General features: G+C 39.2%; 1 protein-coding gene across 5 annotated transcripts in view; it reads right to left on the reverse strand.

Annotated features, from left to right (window-relative positions):
* Positions 1 to 13,560, reverse strand: part of LOC103190585 (extracellular sulfatase Sulf-2) — a 115,014-nt gene that overhangs the window by 30,187 nt on the left and 71,267 nt on the right. For all 5 annotated transcript variants that reach the window (XM_007911433.2, XM_007911459.2, XM_007911450.2 and 2 more), the window contains 2 exons: positions 6,363 to 6,589; positions 4,374 to 4,613 (listed from right to left, as the gene is read on the reverse strand). In XM_007911433.2, coding sequence (XP_007909624.1) covers positions 4,374 to 4,613; positions 6,363 to 6,528 — 406 coding nt within the window. In that variant the 5' untranslated portion in view covers positions 6,529 to 6,589. The remainder of the gene's footprint in view (positions 1 to 4,373; positions 4,614 to 6,362; positions 6,590 to 13,560) is intronic.

Genomic DNA, 13,560 nt, shown 5'->3' on the forward strand with positions numbered 1-13,560 from the left:
AATTTGGAGTCATAAAATGCAATGGTCTACTTATTGATGAAGCTAACACAATCCACAAACTGCTTAAGTAACTGAAGGAGCAAGCTGACAGTACAGCTTTGAGCACAGCTTATAATTGATAATATAATTGTATGTAGTGGAATGCAGAACTATACAGAGGGGATCAGGGATTAAGAGGAAAATTTAGCAAAATTGCCTCAAATCCCAGAAATCCTTACAAAACAATCTGATCCGTGTTCTTCTGCAAAACACACAGTTTGAACTTATGCAATATTTTCTCCTTTTTTTATCCAATGAGATTTTTTTTGCTGATAGCAGAAATCATGAAGTGCCACTGTGATTGAATCGCGCCTTGAAATGAAAAGAAATTGCACCTCGCGATGGCCACTGAGGATTGCATTATACAATTCGAACATCATTTCTGTGGAGTTTTGTTTAACTCAAGCGATACAGCAGAAAGCGATAACATGATTAAAAATCTGTGCCAAGGTACCCAAGTGGCACTCTATCAGACATACTAATGCGGGTATCCATCACCAGAAGACAATGTGCAGCAAATAATAATGCTTGTATTTGCTAGGCAATCTGCAATGGAAATACGCAATAGAAGGAAGAACTATCCATAAGTCCTCGGACGTTTATGTGACACAAATATGTTTCACAGACTGGAATGGGTGGAAAGCGAGGAGCTACAGAAGGTTCAAACTCTTGTGCTTGATCTCTATTCTGCAGGTGGACCATAAGAAATGCTAAAGAGTTAATATGGTCAGTAAGACGGAAACCAGTGTTGGTAGGTTGCTTATACCCCCATAGTGCCAAGCCATCTTCTTATCATAGTGTTGCAGAAAATTGCTGTGGTCTATAAAGAAAATTGTTATCAATTACTTCACCCCAGGAACTGGTAAAAAGCTTTCTGAATGTCAGATGCGCAAGAGACAGAATAAAGCTAAGCTAAAGCAATCTTATGGGCTCCTGATAGATGGTATGAAAAATTGCATTTTGCACACCTCAACACACACTCTGATAACAAATTATTTTATAGTAATGTTCTCAGCCTGTGCACAGATACAGCCCATTGCTTGCAAATGCACATCGTGGATGAAGGGTGAAATCCAATCCCAGTCTCACATTCTTTAGATCAGGCTCTTCTCTAATTTACCAAAGCTCAGGGATCTGTTTCAAACTGTAAATAGTATTAGCAGTGCTAGATGGAGACAGAAAACCCATTAGCGGTTTCAGTGAAGATATTTATCTTGCCTTTTTTTCTGCTTTCTCTTCACCGCATATTAATAGCTTTGAGGTTATGTTTTATTGTGAAATCCAAAACTTTTGTAATATAGCAGTAAGCTGTGCCAAATTGGGTTTTCTAAATGGCAAGACCAAACAATGTGGCCGCAAGTATTTAAGCAGGGAATGTACTGGTAGCTCCCAGACCAATAACTTATTATTCTGAGCGAATTTAAGGAATGGGAAAAACTTTTAGCTACCTTAGTACTGTTGCCTGACAAAGCCCCAATGATTTTCGTGATGTGTAGTCAAATTTAAATCAAACTGTGTGTGTATGGATTCAGTAGAAAACTTCATCAAGACTCCAATTAAAAAACACATTATTGTGCAATTGGAAGGAGGAATTAGGCCTCTACACAGTTGCGGTGCTCTACACAGTTTATAGGATATCTGAATTTAGATAATTCAACAATCAACACTCAAATAGCAATGTTTTCCACTGGATACATTTTTAGCAGTGTTATTGGGTTTTAAATTTGCCGTGACATTTTTTTTTAATGGATATAGCCTATCCTGTACCTCTTTCTAATTTTAAAAACTGATCCCAAAGTTTAGCTTTATAGCTGAGGTCAAGTCAGGCTCACACTTTTGCATCTTAAAAGAGATGGAGGTGAGTGCTGCAAAATGAGTTCTCTCAGTCCTGAGCACCGCCAGCTGATTTCACCTGGGCAGGTCCTGTCAAGGTTAAAGTGATTTGTTCAAGAATAGATACCACACATTATATTTTAAGCCCACGGGCAGTTATCAGACGTAGCACAATCAATTGCTGAACAACAGAAAGCAGCATGTTGCAGTCTTTTGACATTTCGTAGTCCAATGCTGCCATTCGATAATGTTGTCTAATCTTTGAGCTGGAATTTATGTTCCTCGCGCATATTAACAGGGAGAAGATTCTACCATAATTTCTGTCTCGACATGAAAGTTCTGCAGAAATCTATTTTCGTTTTAGATTAGTTTTGTTGCGGTGCTCATTTTCCAATCTCAGTAACTAATATTTTTCTGACCCACAGTGTAGGAGATTATTACATGGAGCAGCTGAACATAGCTTGCATTAATTCTCTAAAGACAATGCAGACAACACGAGTTTGACATTTTGAAGCTCTGTGAAGCCAGTTTCAATAGATTTACTTTGTTTGGTAACATGTATAATCTTTACAGAAGATAGATCTCAATGTATGATCAAGTGGGAATGAAGCACAAGAAGCCAAACATATACTGGTATTTTTTTAAAAGCAATGTCAATTTCTTTTTTACAAAATATTATATAAAACCTTTGAAAATAATTATGCCGAAACAAGGGAGTTTGGATTGTATGAGAAAATAGCTTTGTGTCACTTCCAATTGAGCTCGCTCTCAATTGTGACAAAAGATTACCATAGCATATTTGTGGAGTCCTGTAGCTCAGTGGTTAGAGCACTCGCTTTGCAAGTGAGAGACCTGAGTTCAATTCCAGGCAGAGGGCGAAACCTTGGGCAAGTTTCCTTACTCCACACACCTAATAATAATCCCTCCAAAACCCAAAACAATAATAAATTGGTCATTTGAATCTACGACTGTTTGTGGGACATTGCTGTGCGCAATTGGCTGCCGCGTTCGCCCACAAATATACAGTCAATTCACTTTAGAGTGTGTTCTGTGAAGCGCTTTGGGACGTCCTCCCGACGTGAAAAGCACTATATCAAATGCAAGGATTATTATTATTATAGCAGTAGATATTTAACCGAATGGGTTGCTAGTTTGTCTGAAAACTGGTCTGGAAGACGTAAACCCTATAAAATGTACATATAACATGATCTTTTGTATGCCTGGTATTTTGTTCTCTTCTCGAATGAAGAGGAACCCATAAGGAAGCACAAAGTCTATACTTGCTTAATAAAATGGCAACGATTTTACTTTTGTATTTTCTGAGTTTGCTACTATCTGTTCTTAGCACAGCCAGAATGTGTCAAAATTGTACCATCAAGGCAATCAGCGCAGTGTGCCATGGCTAAGGTTTCAACACTGGTGTGTAGCCGTGAAATAGGATATAATTTTTTGTGTTCAACTGTAGGGATGGTGAACTTCAAAAATATCTAATGCATGATTCCACAATTGATATTCATTAATTCTGTTTCTGTGAAGAGGTTCTGGGAGGAAGGCAAAAATCCACGGTTGTCTGTCTAAAAATAACATTTGAAAAGTATCTCAATCCGCTGAATAACAAAGGTTCCAGGATAGCTTATCAAGCCATCACAGCCTGGTGTAGGGTAATGAATTATTCTATTTATATTAATCAGGATCCGTTCCGCAGTGCTACACAAACTTCCCTTCTTTCTTTCGATTAACAATTAGAGAGGACATAATATATGTTTTCTAACATTAACATGCTGTGCTGTTATTGGCAAGCAAGCAAGGCAATGATATGTTTCCGGCAATACCATTGGGGACATTTTGATTTCATTTGATTTCCTCCTGATACTATTGAGAAATAACTTCAAGTAGGTCATTGGTGTAAACTGAAGTCTACATGCTTTGTTCAACCAGCATGATGATGGAGCCACTAGGGGAAGGCATGTGACAGCATTCGCTTTACTGATGCTACAAATCTAGTTAAGGCTCGAGTCAATGAATGTTGAGTACCTTCAAAAGTTGCATCGTTTCAAAATACACTTGAATAAGCATCTGCTTGTGAACAAAATTGGAGGATATAGGGAAAGATAAAGACTGAGATGAGAAAAAAAAAGAAGAACTTACATTTTTAGGACCCCAACATGTCTCAAAGAAATTTTATACTAATTTTGTAGGTGTTAGCCTAAAAATACAGTCATTACACTTGAAATACACTTCAAATACAGTGATTACATTAACTCCAGGTCAATTGATTAACAGTCAAACATGACTGTTTGTGAGACTTTGCTGGCACAAATGGTTGCTGTATTTGCCTACAAGTACAGCCACGGCATTTGACAGTAATTAATAACAATAATCCTTGCATTTCATTTAGTGCCTTTCATATCAGGAGGATGTCTCAAAGAGCTTCACAGGATTAAGCTGATTTAGCGTAACTTATTTGACACCGTTAAAAATTGAGATGAAAAATAACAGACCTGTTCTGTATCCAGTGTTGTTCAGATGTACTGCAAATGTGCGGACCTCATGTGTGGCCTGCCAGGAAGGGGATGAGCAGTTCTCGTTGTTTGTGTAAGTGTTGTGATTGTGGACATATTTCCCTGTGAGCATAGAGGACCTCGAAGGACAGCACATGGGTGTTGTCACAAAAGCATTTGTGAAATGGGCTCCTCCTTGTTCCATGATCTTTTTGGTCTTATTCATCACTTGCAAGGAACCTAAAAGACAGTCACATAAGAATTTTGAAAATCATTGTCCAGTATTGGGGTTCTCTGTCGAATGCATCACACAAGAACATCTCCACAAATCAATCTTCACAGCAGTTTGTGGCTACGAGTTGATTATTTTAACCATGTGAAGAATCCTTACTACTCAACCCTTTCGATAGTAAGAATATACACCACTGGAAAACATGTTTGAAGCAAGAAGCATCAACAAATTTACGAGACAACTTGTTGCACACATGAGGAAGAAGGGAATAGAGTGCTACAGTAGAGGGAAATAAGAGGGATGGAGACTCATGTGGATATGAGACAGACTAGTTGTAACAGTAGTATGGAACAGAAAATGTTCTTATTTGTACCATTCAGGGGCCATTGTTGGCTTCAGAAGAATAATGGTTATGGAACATCAAGGTTATGAAGAGGAACTTGAGGACTGATGCCCCCATTGAAATTGTTGCCCAACATAACTCACCACAGTTAGGAGCTTAGAAGACACCTTTCCACGTGGAAGTTTGTTGGAAAATGGAATTCTTTGCCACAGGTGGCTTTTGAAGGATTTAATAAAAGATTTGATCAACATTTGAAGAGGAAGGATAATAAAGGACACAAGTAAAAAAAAATTCAGGGAATGGGAATTAGCATAGATAGTTTAGTGTGCGACCCAGCACCGATGGAGCACAAATCCTCCTCCTGTGCAGTAATTTCTATGATTGCACATTGGTGATAGGGAGGGATCATCAAAATAGGAATCATCCTGCTTAACTCTCCGAGCTTGAGTCACATTTGCTACAGGCTGATCAGTGGGAGTCACTAAGTACAAGCCATGGAGAAATCCACAGCATGAAGCATCCCACCTTCTCAGCTGGTGAATGATGTGATGCCAGGCACATGGAAAGTGGAGGAAATGAACACAGAAACACTCGGAATACGCAAATTGGTTTAGAATTAGACCAGCGAGAAGAAGCGGTCTTAGACACTTACGTTTAGCGACAGTGTTTGAATTTACATTTTTTGAATGAGCATTAATGTTCCATTCGATTTGAGGAATGATGTGAAATCGCAAAGATTTTATTATTCATTTGAATGATCTGTGTGCTATGAATATAAAGGGATCAGGAAATTTTATCTTGTGTTCCGTCCAGGTTAGGCAGAATCACCCATCTCCTTTGGCATCTGTTTGGTTCCTGAAATGTTTTTGTTTATTCGTTGCTGGGAAATTATTTCCTTTTGGCATTTAAAAAATGGCAACGTTTAAAATTAACAGGGTGGGATTTGCAACTTTGTGATGATTTTTCCTCCTCTACATCTAAAAGAAAGATTAGTAGGAACTTCTTCACGCAAAAGGCAGTGCGAACGTCTTTAAAAGGAATAGAGGTGTAGGGAAGAGGGTGGGGAATTAGAATGGATTAAGGTTCATGTAGAATATAAACTCTGACATGGAACACCTGGACCAAATAGTGCATTTCTGTGCTCTATTCTGGGGCATTCTATGTAATTCGATGTGTTAATCATCACCACTTGACAATGGTGGAAATAAAGGAGAATTGCAAGGATGTTTGAAACATTTGTTAGCAGTATTCACGGACTGTAGCGGTGGGTTTACCTCTCGCTGCTTTACTAGCCGAGGGAAAACTCCATGAAAGGACGAGAGGGGAGGGGGGAAGTAAATGGGAAAAAGGAAGTGGATTTTGTTGCAGAACAAAGTAGGTCTTAACCATCAGAATAGCATGTTGTCCATCTTACCAAGCTCCACATCTTGATCGTCCGTGTAAATGAGGATGATATTGGGTCTGATGTTCCTGCGATCTCGTTGGAAACGGGCTTTGAAGCGCAGGACGGCTGATCCGGGACTCACAAGAGCTACAGCACACAGCAAAATCAACCCCAGTGCCCGGCATGATTGTAACATTGTGCCTCCTGTCCACCCGAGGAAGGAGAGTATTTCTTCTTTGCTTCGGTCGCTTTCAGTTCTGCAATTGAAAAACAATGCAGTCAATGCAGCTTTTCACTTGGTAATTGAAAGTTGACCTTTTGTCTACCCGCCATGCGGTGACCTTTCACCCACGCTCACTGCGACAGAATTGACAATATCAATTCTGCCCAGCAGCCATTTACCATTTAGCAAATCAAACATCAGAAACCCATATAGACTATGCTATTAGAACAAATACATATTTAATAAGTGGGATTTCATGGTATGGGAGGGGTGGTAAGTGTGTGTGTGTATGTGGGGTAATAACTGTGTGCATGGGTACAAGTGGAAAATTGCACCCACATAATTCAATAAAAATTTAGTTTGACGTTTCGCCCCCAAATTACACATTCAATCCACTTTACAATATCTTCTCTGAAGTGCTTTCAGACGTCTTAATGATGCGATAAGGTGCTATATCAATTGCAAGGGTTATTATTAATGTGATTCACTAAAATTGGATTATTGCTGGGCTCTAGATTCAACAGACATCAGATTTCCATACACACTAACTCTAGGAAGCATCATGTGTGCAAACTGCATGAGCTACAGAGAAAAAANGTCTTCCATTTGGAAAATAACTGATATAAAATAATGGTACTAATGGGGGAGGGTAATAACTGCACGCACACAAGTGGTCAGGACTGAATGAAAAATTGTACCCGCATAATTCAATAAAAATTGAGTTTGAAAGTTAAGTGAGTGCAAAGTATTCAATAAATGCTGTTCAATGGGCACAAATGGGCTGAAAAATCAAGTGTTTCTTGAACTACGCAAAACTCACATTCAGGAAGGCATCACACACTCATCATCTGAGAAATTAGATTCCAAGTGAAACCCTACGGCACAAGACGTCGGAGCTCCAGCACACTGCATCTGTGCATAGCATTCAGTTTTATGCATCTCTTATAACTGCTACACACAAAGTGATAGAATGGCTCAGAGCAGGAGGGCTGATTTATACACCTCCCTCCTTATCAGAAGGATCTGTGGGCTGTTAAATAACATGCAGTTGGATTTAACCAACTCTTTAGCAACACCATTAAAAAACAGCCAACAAACAGTCCAACTGCATTCATACTGCAGCTGTAGGTGTCCACTTGCTATCGAAAACATCTTTTTAAGGTGGTCTTAGTTTTGTGCTCTACGCAATTCTGAGTTGCTCATCTTGTGTTTGTAGCAAAATGCACAGCAGCAACAACAACAACGTTCATTAATATAGTACCTTCTACGTGGAAAAAAAATGTCTAAGCTCTTTACAAAATTGATCTCGGAGCACATCTGTATGCAAACACCCAACTCCTTATAAACAGGAAGCAAAATGTTTAACACAGCAGGTGGTTAAGATGTGCAGATACTGCAGGTGTACCTTAGTTCTGCTCCGCTACGCTATCCATTATAATAATAATTTAGTAATATATCAGTGCTCCAAGACACTACCTGTGTTAAGGGCACTATATACATGCAAATGCAATGGTAGTAATATAGAGCTTCTATGCCATGCGCAAAAGGCACTTTACGAACTAACAGCACACACATTGATAAAATAAAAGGTGAAATGTATTCTGGATGGGATACTCCTCAAATAAGCAATGCTGAAAATTGAACTAGCACATAGTTGTAGCTGCGGTCGTCACTTTCACGCCACCTCCACCCAGAGCTCATTTTAGCCTTTCTTTGTATTCCGTATCCACAGGTAAGCTAGAGCAGCACTCACGCTGAGAATACTTGTTAAAAACAGAGACATCCGGACACATCTGAGACCTACATTGGTGACTTTGCTCACCCAGCCTTCGTTAGTCTGGAGGCTTTAATAATTCAGTTCAATTTTATACGACTGTGCCATTTTTGCAGCATTACTAGTTTTTCTCAGTAACCTTCCTTCATCCGGCAAATAATGCAGCTTCTACATTGAAATCAGTTATCATCTGAAATCATTTCCTGCAGATAAATGAAACTGCCTAGCTTTACCTTGCTGGTCATAACCTGAGTGTCTGAGCAAAGGCACTTCTCAGAAGCACCTCTTCTCTACAAATCACATTCTTACAGTCCTCATACCGAGCTGTGTTCAAGGGAAGGGGAAAAAAAAACTCAATTTTTTCATCAATGTAGTGCGAGGCATTTTGAAGTACATATCTTCTTACCTCATCTGTTCAAGAGTTGAATCCTCACTGCAGCTCCTATCTATAGAGCTTGCAGTATTGCCTCTCTGCTCTTTCAGTCTCTGTCAGTCACATGAGCTCGATATCTTAGGTCCTTGCAAATGTACTGGTTTAATTTCTCTGCTTTAGCTCCCAAACATGCACTTGTAATGACTGATGTGCCCTAACCTGGAGGTCATGCTGAGCAATTTGCCACTGTGTGGCTGCCCTATCTAGCATATAAGGCAAGATTTATTTTATACACAGATGAGACTAAGAGATTTAAATGTTGAGGAACAATAAAACATAATGTCACCTGTATTAGACTAGTCTTTAATCCTCTGAGAATCTGAATAACACTGAGTAACCTTGATGCTGAAGCAGATGAGTGCCGCATTTTATTGACCAAATGCTTGTACCTTTACACTGCACGAATCTCTGGACGAGGCCTACCTGAGTTTGAGAACGTCCCACAGAAAGAATGCCCCACAGTGCGGACATGGGTGTTTATGGCGCAAAATGTGTTTGTATCCCAATATTTTACCCGAAATACTAATGCTGTACTGTCGAGAATATAATTACTCATGAAACATTTTGTGGCAGGATAATACCATTGCACAAGAAAACCCCAGTGTATTATAAAAGGCAGCAACTTTGGAGTGATTTCAAGGCAATAATGTCATCTTGGGCTTCACTTGAGAGTTATTCAATGGCATTGACTCAGTGTGTGACAGTGCCTGTACCTTTCGATACCAATGCCATCTTGCAGTTGCTCCCAAACATCTATTCCCAGTGTCATCCATCATATAATACAGAGGATACAGTAAATAGAGACTCTGTAGGTTTACATCAACTGTAGATTTATTTAATGTTGACTTGTTAATATTCAGCATTAAAAAACAGATGACTATTACAAATGATGGAAAGGAACGCAGAACTCGACAGGGTTCAGGACAAACCCCAACTGTATAAATAACGTGTTGCAGGGGAACTAACCCCTTAACCCCTTCTAATCCAGAGGGTACTGGGTTTTATGATCTCTAATATCAGCTGCAAATCAAGTGGCTTTCATCAGTCTAGGTGCAGAACAGATTAATTTTAGATAAGGGGAATTCTTTCAAATAAAAGGCGTATTGCATATAAAAAGAAAGCACTCTTAAGCATAGTCCGGTCAGTAATCTATTGATTACTCATTGTCCATATCTGTCAGGAGGAGAAATTTATACATAAATTTTCATAATGGTTCCAAAAAACAGACTCAGGCTGATTTCTGCACGTATAATTGGTTGCTAACATGATAAATGAAGTGCAGTAGGGGCACAGCTGCAAATCCATATAAATGAATGTAGATTTAATGAACCTTAGGTGTTCCAGTTGATTACTGTAGAGAAAGCCATTGGGTTGATTGATAAAGCCTCCATACTCCGAAGACCATTTTGGTGGTGTATTATCTTCTGTCTCTGTACTGTGGAAAAGTTTTTTTTCTACAACAAGAAAGCTCTAAAGAGATTGAAGCTACCTTAATGCTACCTGAATAGACGCCATTGCAATCTGCTCATTTTCAGATTCACTACAGACAGGATACACCGATGCACTCGGATGCAATAGGATTTCAGTACTGTAGCAACAAAACACTTTTAGGAACTTACTTAAAAAGTCCACTCCTGACTCAGTGAAACAAATTCCAATGGTGCATTTGTACTGAGAAGAATTTCACTCATTTTATCTCTTAACATTTTTTAAAAAATTCCATTCATATAACCACGATTCTACACGACTAGGGGGTTTGTTTTAAGCAGGATTTATTAGTGGAGGAATCATTAATATTGTGATTCGTATGACTAATAACCTGTCAGATAATAATTACCATATGCACATACTTTGCTGTAAATTCCAACTGTTTTTAATGCTGTTTTATTTAAGGCAGATTAGTGGGCCTGCTGTCCACTCAGGAATGTCACTTTGACTGTGAGGGTGATGTGCGAAGTGGGGCTACCTAGAGAAGCCCACCTGCAGTAGTCTGGCACTAGAATAGATTTGAGGACCACTATCCCATCCATCATCACTCCTTACCCTCAGACAGTGCGATGGCAGACCAGATTAGCTCACATCAGAAACAGCTGGAGCCATCGCCCAGCAGAACAGACCTCCAGCCGTTTGTTCTGACAGAAAATTGCTTGGACCAATAAAACAGAAATACTGCATTTGTTTTTTTGGGAGGAAAATAAGTCCACTCGCATTAAAACCAGGTGCACTTCCACCCTTTTTTTGTGGCACAGGTGAGAGCCAAGAAAATGGTCACTGTAGTCAGTGCCTGGAGTCTGCTCAACAGACCACGTCATTTGCAATTGCTGATAATTGTTACAGCAAATAGCTTGTTTTAATTAAATTCCTGGTACTACAACAAATAGCTGATTATCTTCTGGCCAGTGTAAAATGCAACTTTAAAGCACTTTATTATACCCAAGTGTGTTTTTCTTGACTTGCATTTAAGACCATGGTGCATTTAACTCTGAACCAATTAGATGCCACAAACATGATATGTTTCTTTTCATCTGTACACAATGCTGAAACCTTTAATAAATTATAATAAAATTATAATAAAATCTCTTTTGGCCCCAAAGATTATTTGCCTTCTGGGCTACACCAGGTTCCCTCTGCGGCTCACATCGCACAAAGCCTGGTGGTCTGTCTGAATTGTTCAGTCTGCCAAGGTAATAAAAACAATATCAAGCAGTTCAGCGATTGAGCACCAGCAAATTCCAACAGTTTATGAAACTGATTTACTGAGGTGAAGTGAAACTAAACTCATAGTCAGACTTGCAGAGCAGACAGACATTACCAATTACCAATGCCACGTGAAAACAGGGTCAATTATACGCACCGTCCAAGTCAAACACGATATTGCTGTGGAAAGTGTAGCTGTGTAGCTATAATTTGAAACACTGGAGAATAAATCACTGACCTTCTTCAGTGATGCTTTATTCTTCAATGATTCATCTGGAAACCTGAAAATCATGGGCACACACACACACACGCAATGATATATTCACATTTACAATGCTGCCTCCTTACTTTTATGATATCAATTAAGCTTTGCAGTTTCCACAATGCTTTCGCATTTACATTGTAAAAATGTATTCCTGTCAAACTCTTGTCTGCTGAAATCCTAGTGCATGGCCCCTTATTATATCTTTTGTGCAAAGCTTAATGCAACACATTGTCTTTAAACTCCGGTGACCTGTGGTCTGTTCCAGCTGGATTCCTGATAAGTTTTAATTTTCAACCTTCAATGTTGAATAGTTCGCTCCAAACTGCAAAATTAAAAGCTGCTAACCCCAGGGTAAATGTGAACGTTAGTGACACTGTAACAATTCCATGGGTGATTACACTGTGGTGAACCTGCAGCCTTCTGAACCAGAGTTGAGCATTACCAACTGAGTCATACCAGTCAGGAAATATTTTTCTCCCCCATTACAACATCCGGATTTGACAATTCGAGTGGCTGCCAAAGCAGGCTAGAAAAACACAAACAGGCAGCCTCCCCAATGCAATCATTTTCTCTGATATCCAGCAGTCCTCCTACTGAGACTGAACAATAATAATAAAACTAATCCTCAAATTTGATGTAGAGCCATTCACATGTCAGGAGGACATCGCAAAGCACTTCATGGGATATATTGTAAAGCGTAGTGATTCTAGCAATTGACGACTGGCGTCCTACTGGTGACTTTGTGAGCACCTGGAAACATCTCGAAAAATTCCTCAGTTTGCAAGCTGCCAGTATAATTCTAAACATAATAGACTGGGACAATAAAACGCAAGCATTTGTAGCACCCAAGGCTGTAGTAAAGCATTTGTACCCCATAAATGAATCTGACAACATAAACAACAAGCCATAAATTTACAAATGAGTTGTGCTGACTTTGCCCACAAAGCATTCTAATTTCTGCCTTTCGGAGCCCTGCATTTGGCTAGAAAAAGCTGCTTATTTCTTTCATTTGTTTTTCTCTAGCCAGTACCTACACAGGGGAGAAGATAGACATGCGCTCCCATTGCACAGAGGACTGAGATAGCCCTTGGGTCAGGGAAGTTGTTAGGGAGTGGTCAGAAGTGTCGCAATCATCATCTCCACTTGCCCACTTGTGAAATGATCCCATAATAAAAAAAGGTAATCTGGAAGGGAAAGCTAAATGTTCACGTTCATCAGTTTTCAGTACTATTCGAAATGTCAGAGTGACATTTGTTTCTGATTCATTGGATGAGTATCCTGCAAATCCCTTAATGCTCAGAAGCAAATCCTTCCATGTAATAATAATCCTTGAATTTGGTATATTGTACAGATTTCCGGAATAAATTGACGTGTTTTAAAATCACCAATATTTCATGGGCTGAATAACTAGTCACCAGTGATACTTATCACTTCGCGTATCACAGTTTTCCTCTGAATAATTTGCTTTTTCATCCGGCAGATGAAGTCACAATTTGCAAATCAAAATCCTTATGAAGGAATCTCGATACGAACCGCACTGTTACAAATGAAACGATAAAATATCATCACGCTGTAAGCAGTCGCAACTTAACCAAATGCTACAGCTCAGCAATTCTGTCATGGTTGCTGCATTTCCTATTAAAAGGCCCAATAACCACCAACATATTTATTATTGATAAGCCATCATTTAATGCAATGTGTTTAGCAGCTGTAAGATTCCTATTTGCCTCCTCCAATCCAATTTAAAGGCAACCCCATAATTTAATACAGGATGGCATATGCCAAATAGTGAGAATCATTTTATTTCTTTTAAAATAATTAAACAAGAGCTTTACC

This window comes from Callorhinchus milii, unplaced genomic scaffold (assembly GCF_018977255.1).
Source record: "Callorhinchus milii isolate IMCB2004 unplaced genomic scaffold, IMCB_Cmil_1.0 Scaffold18, whole genome shotgun sequence".
Classification (NCBI taxonomy): domain Eukaryota; kingdom Metazoa; phylum Chordata; class Chondrichthyes; order Chimaeriformes; family Callorhinchidae; genus Callorhinchus; species Callorhinchus milii.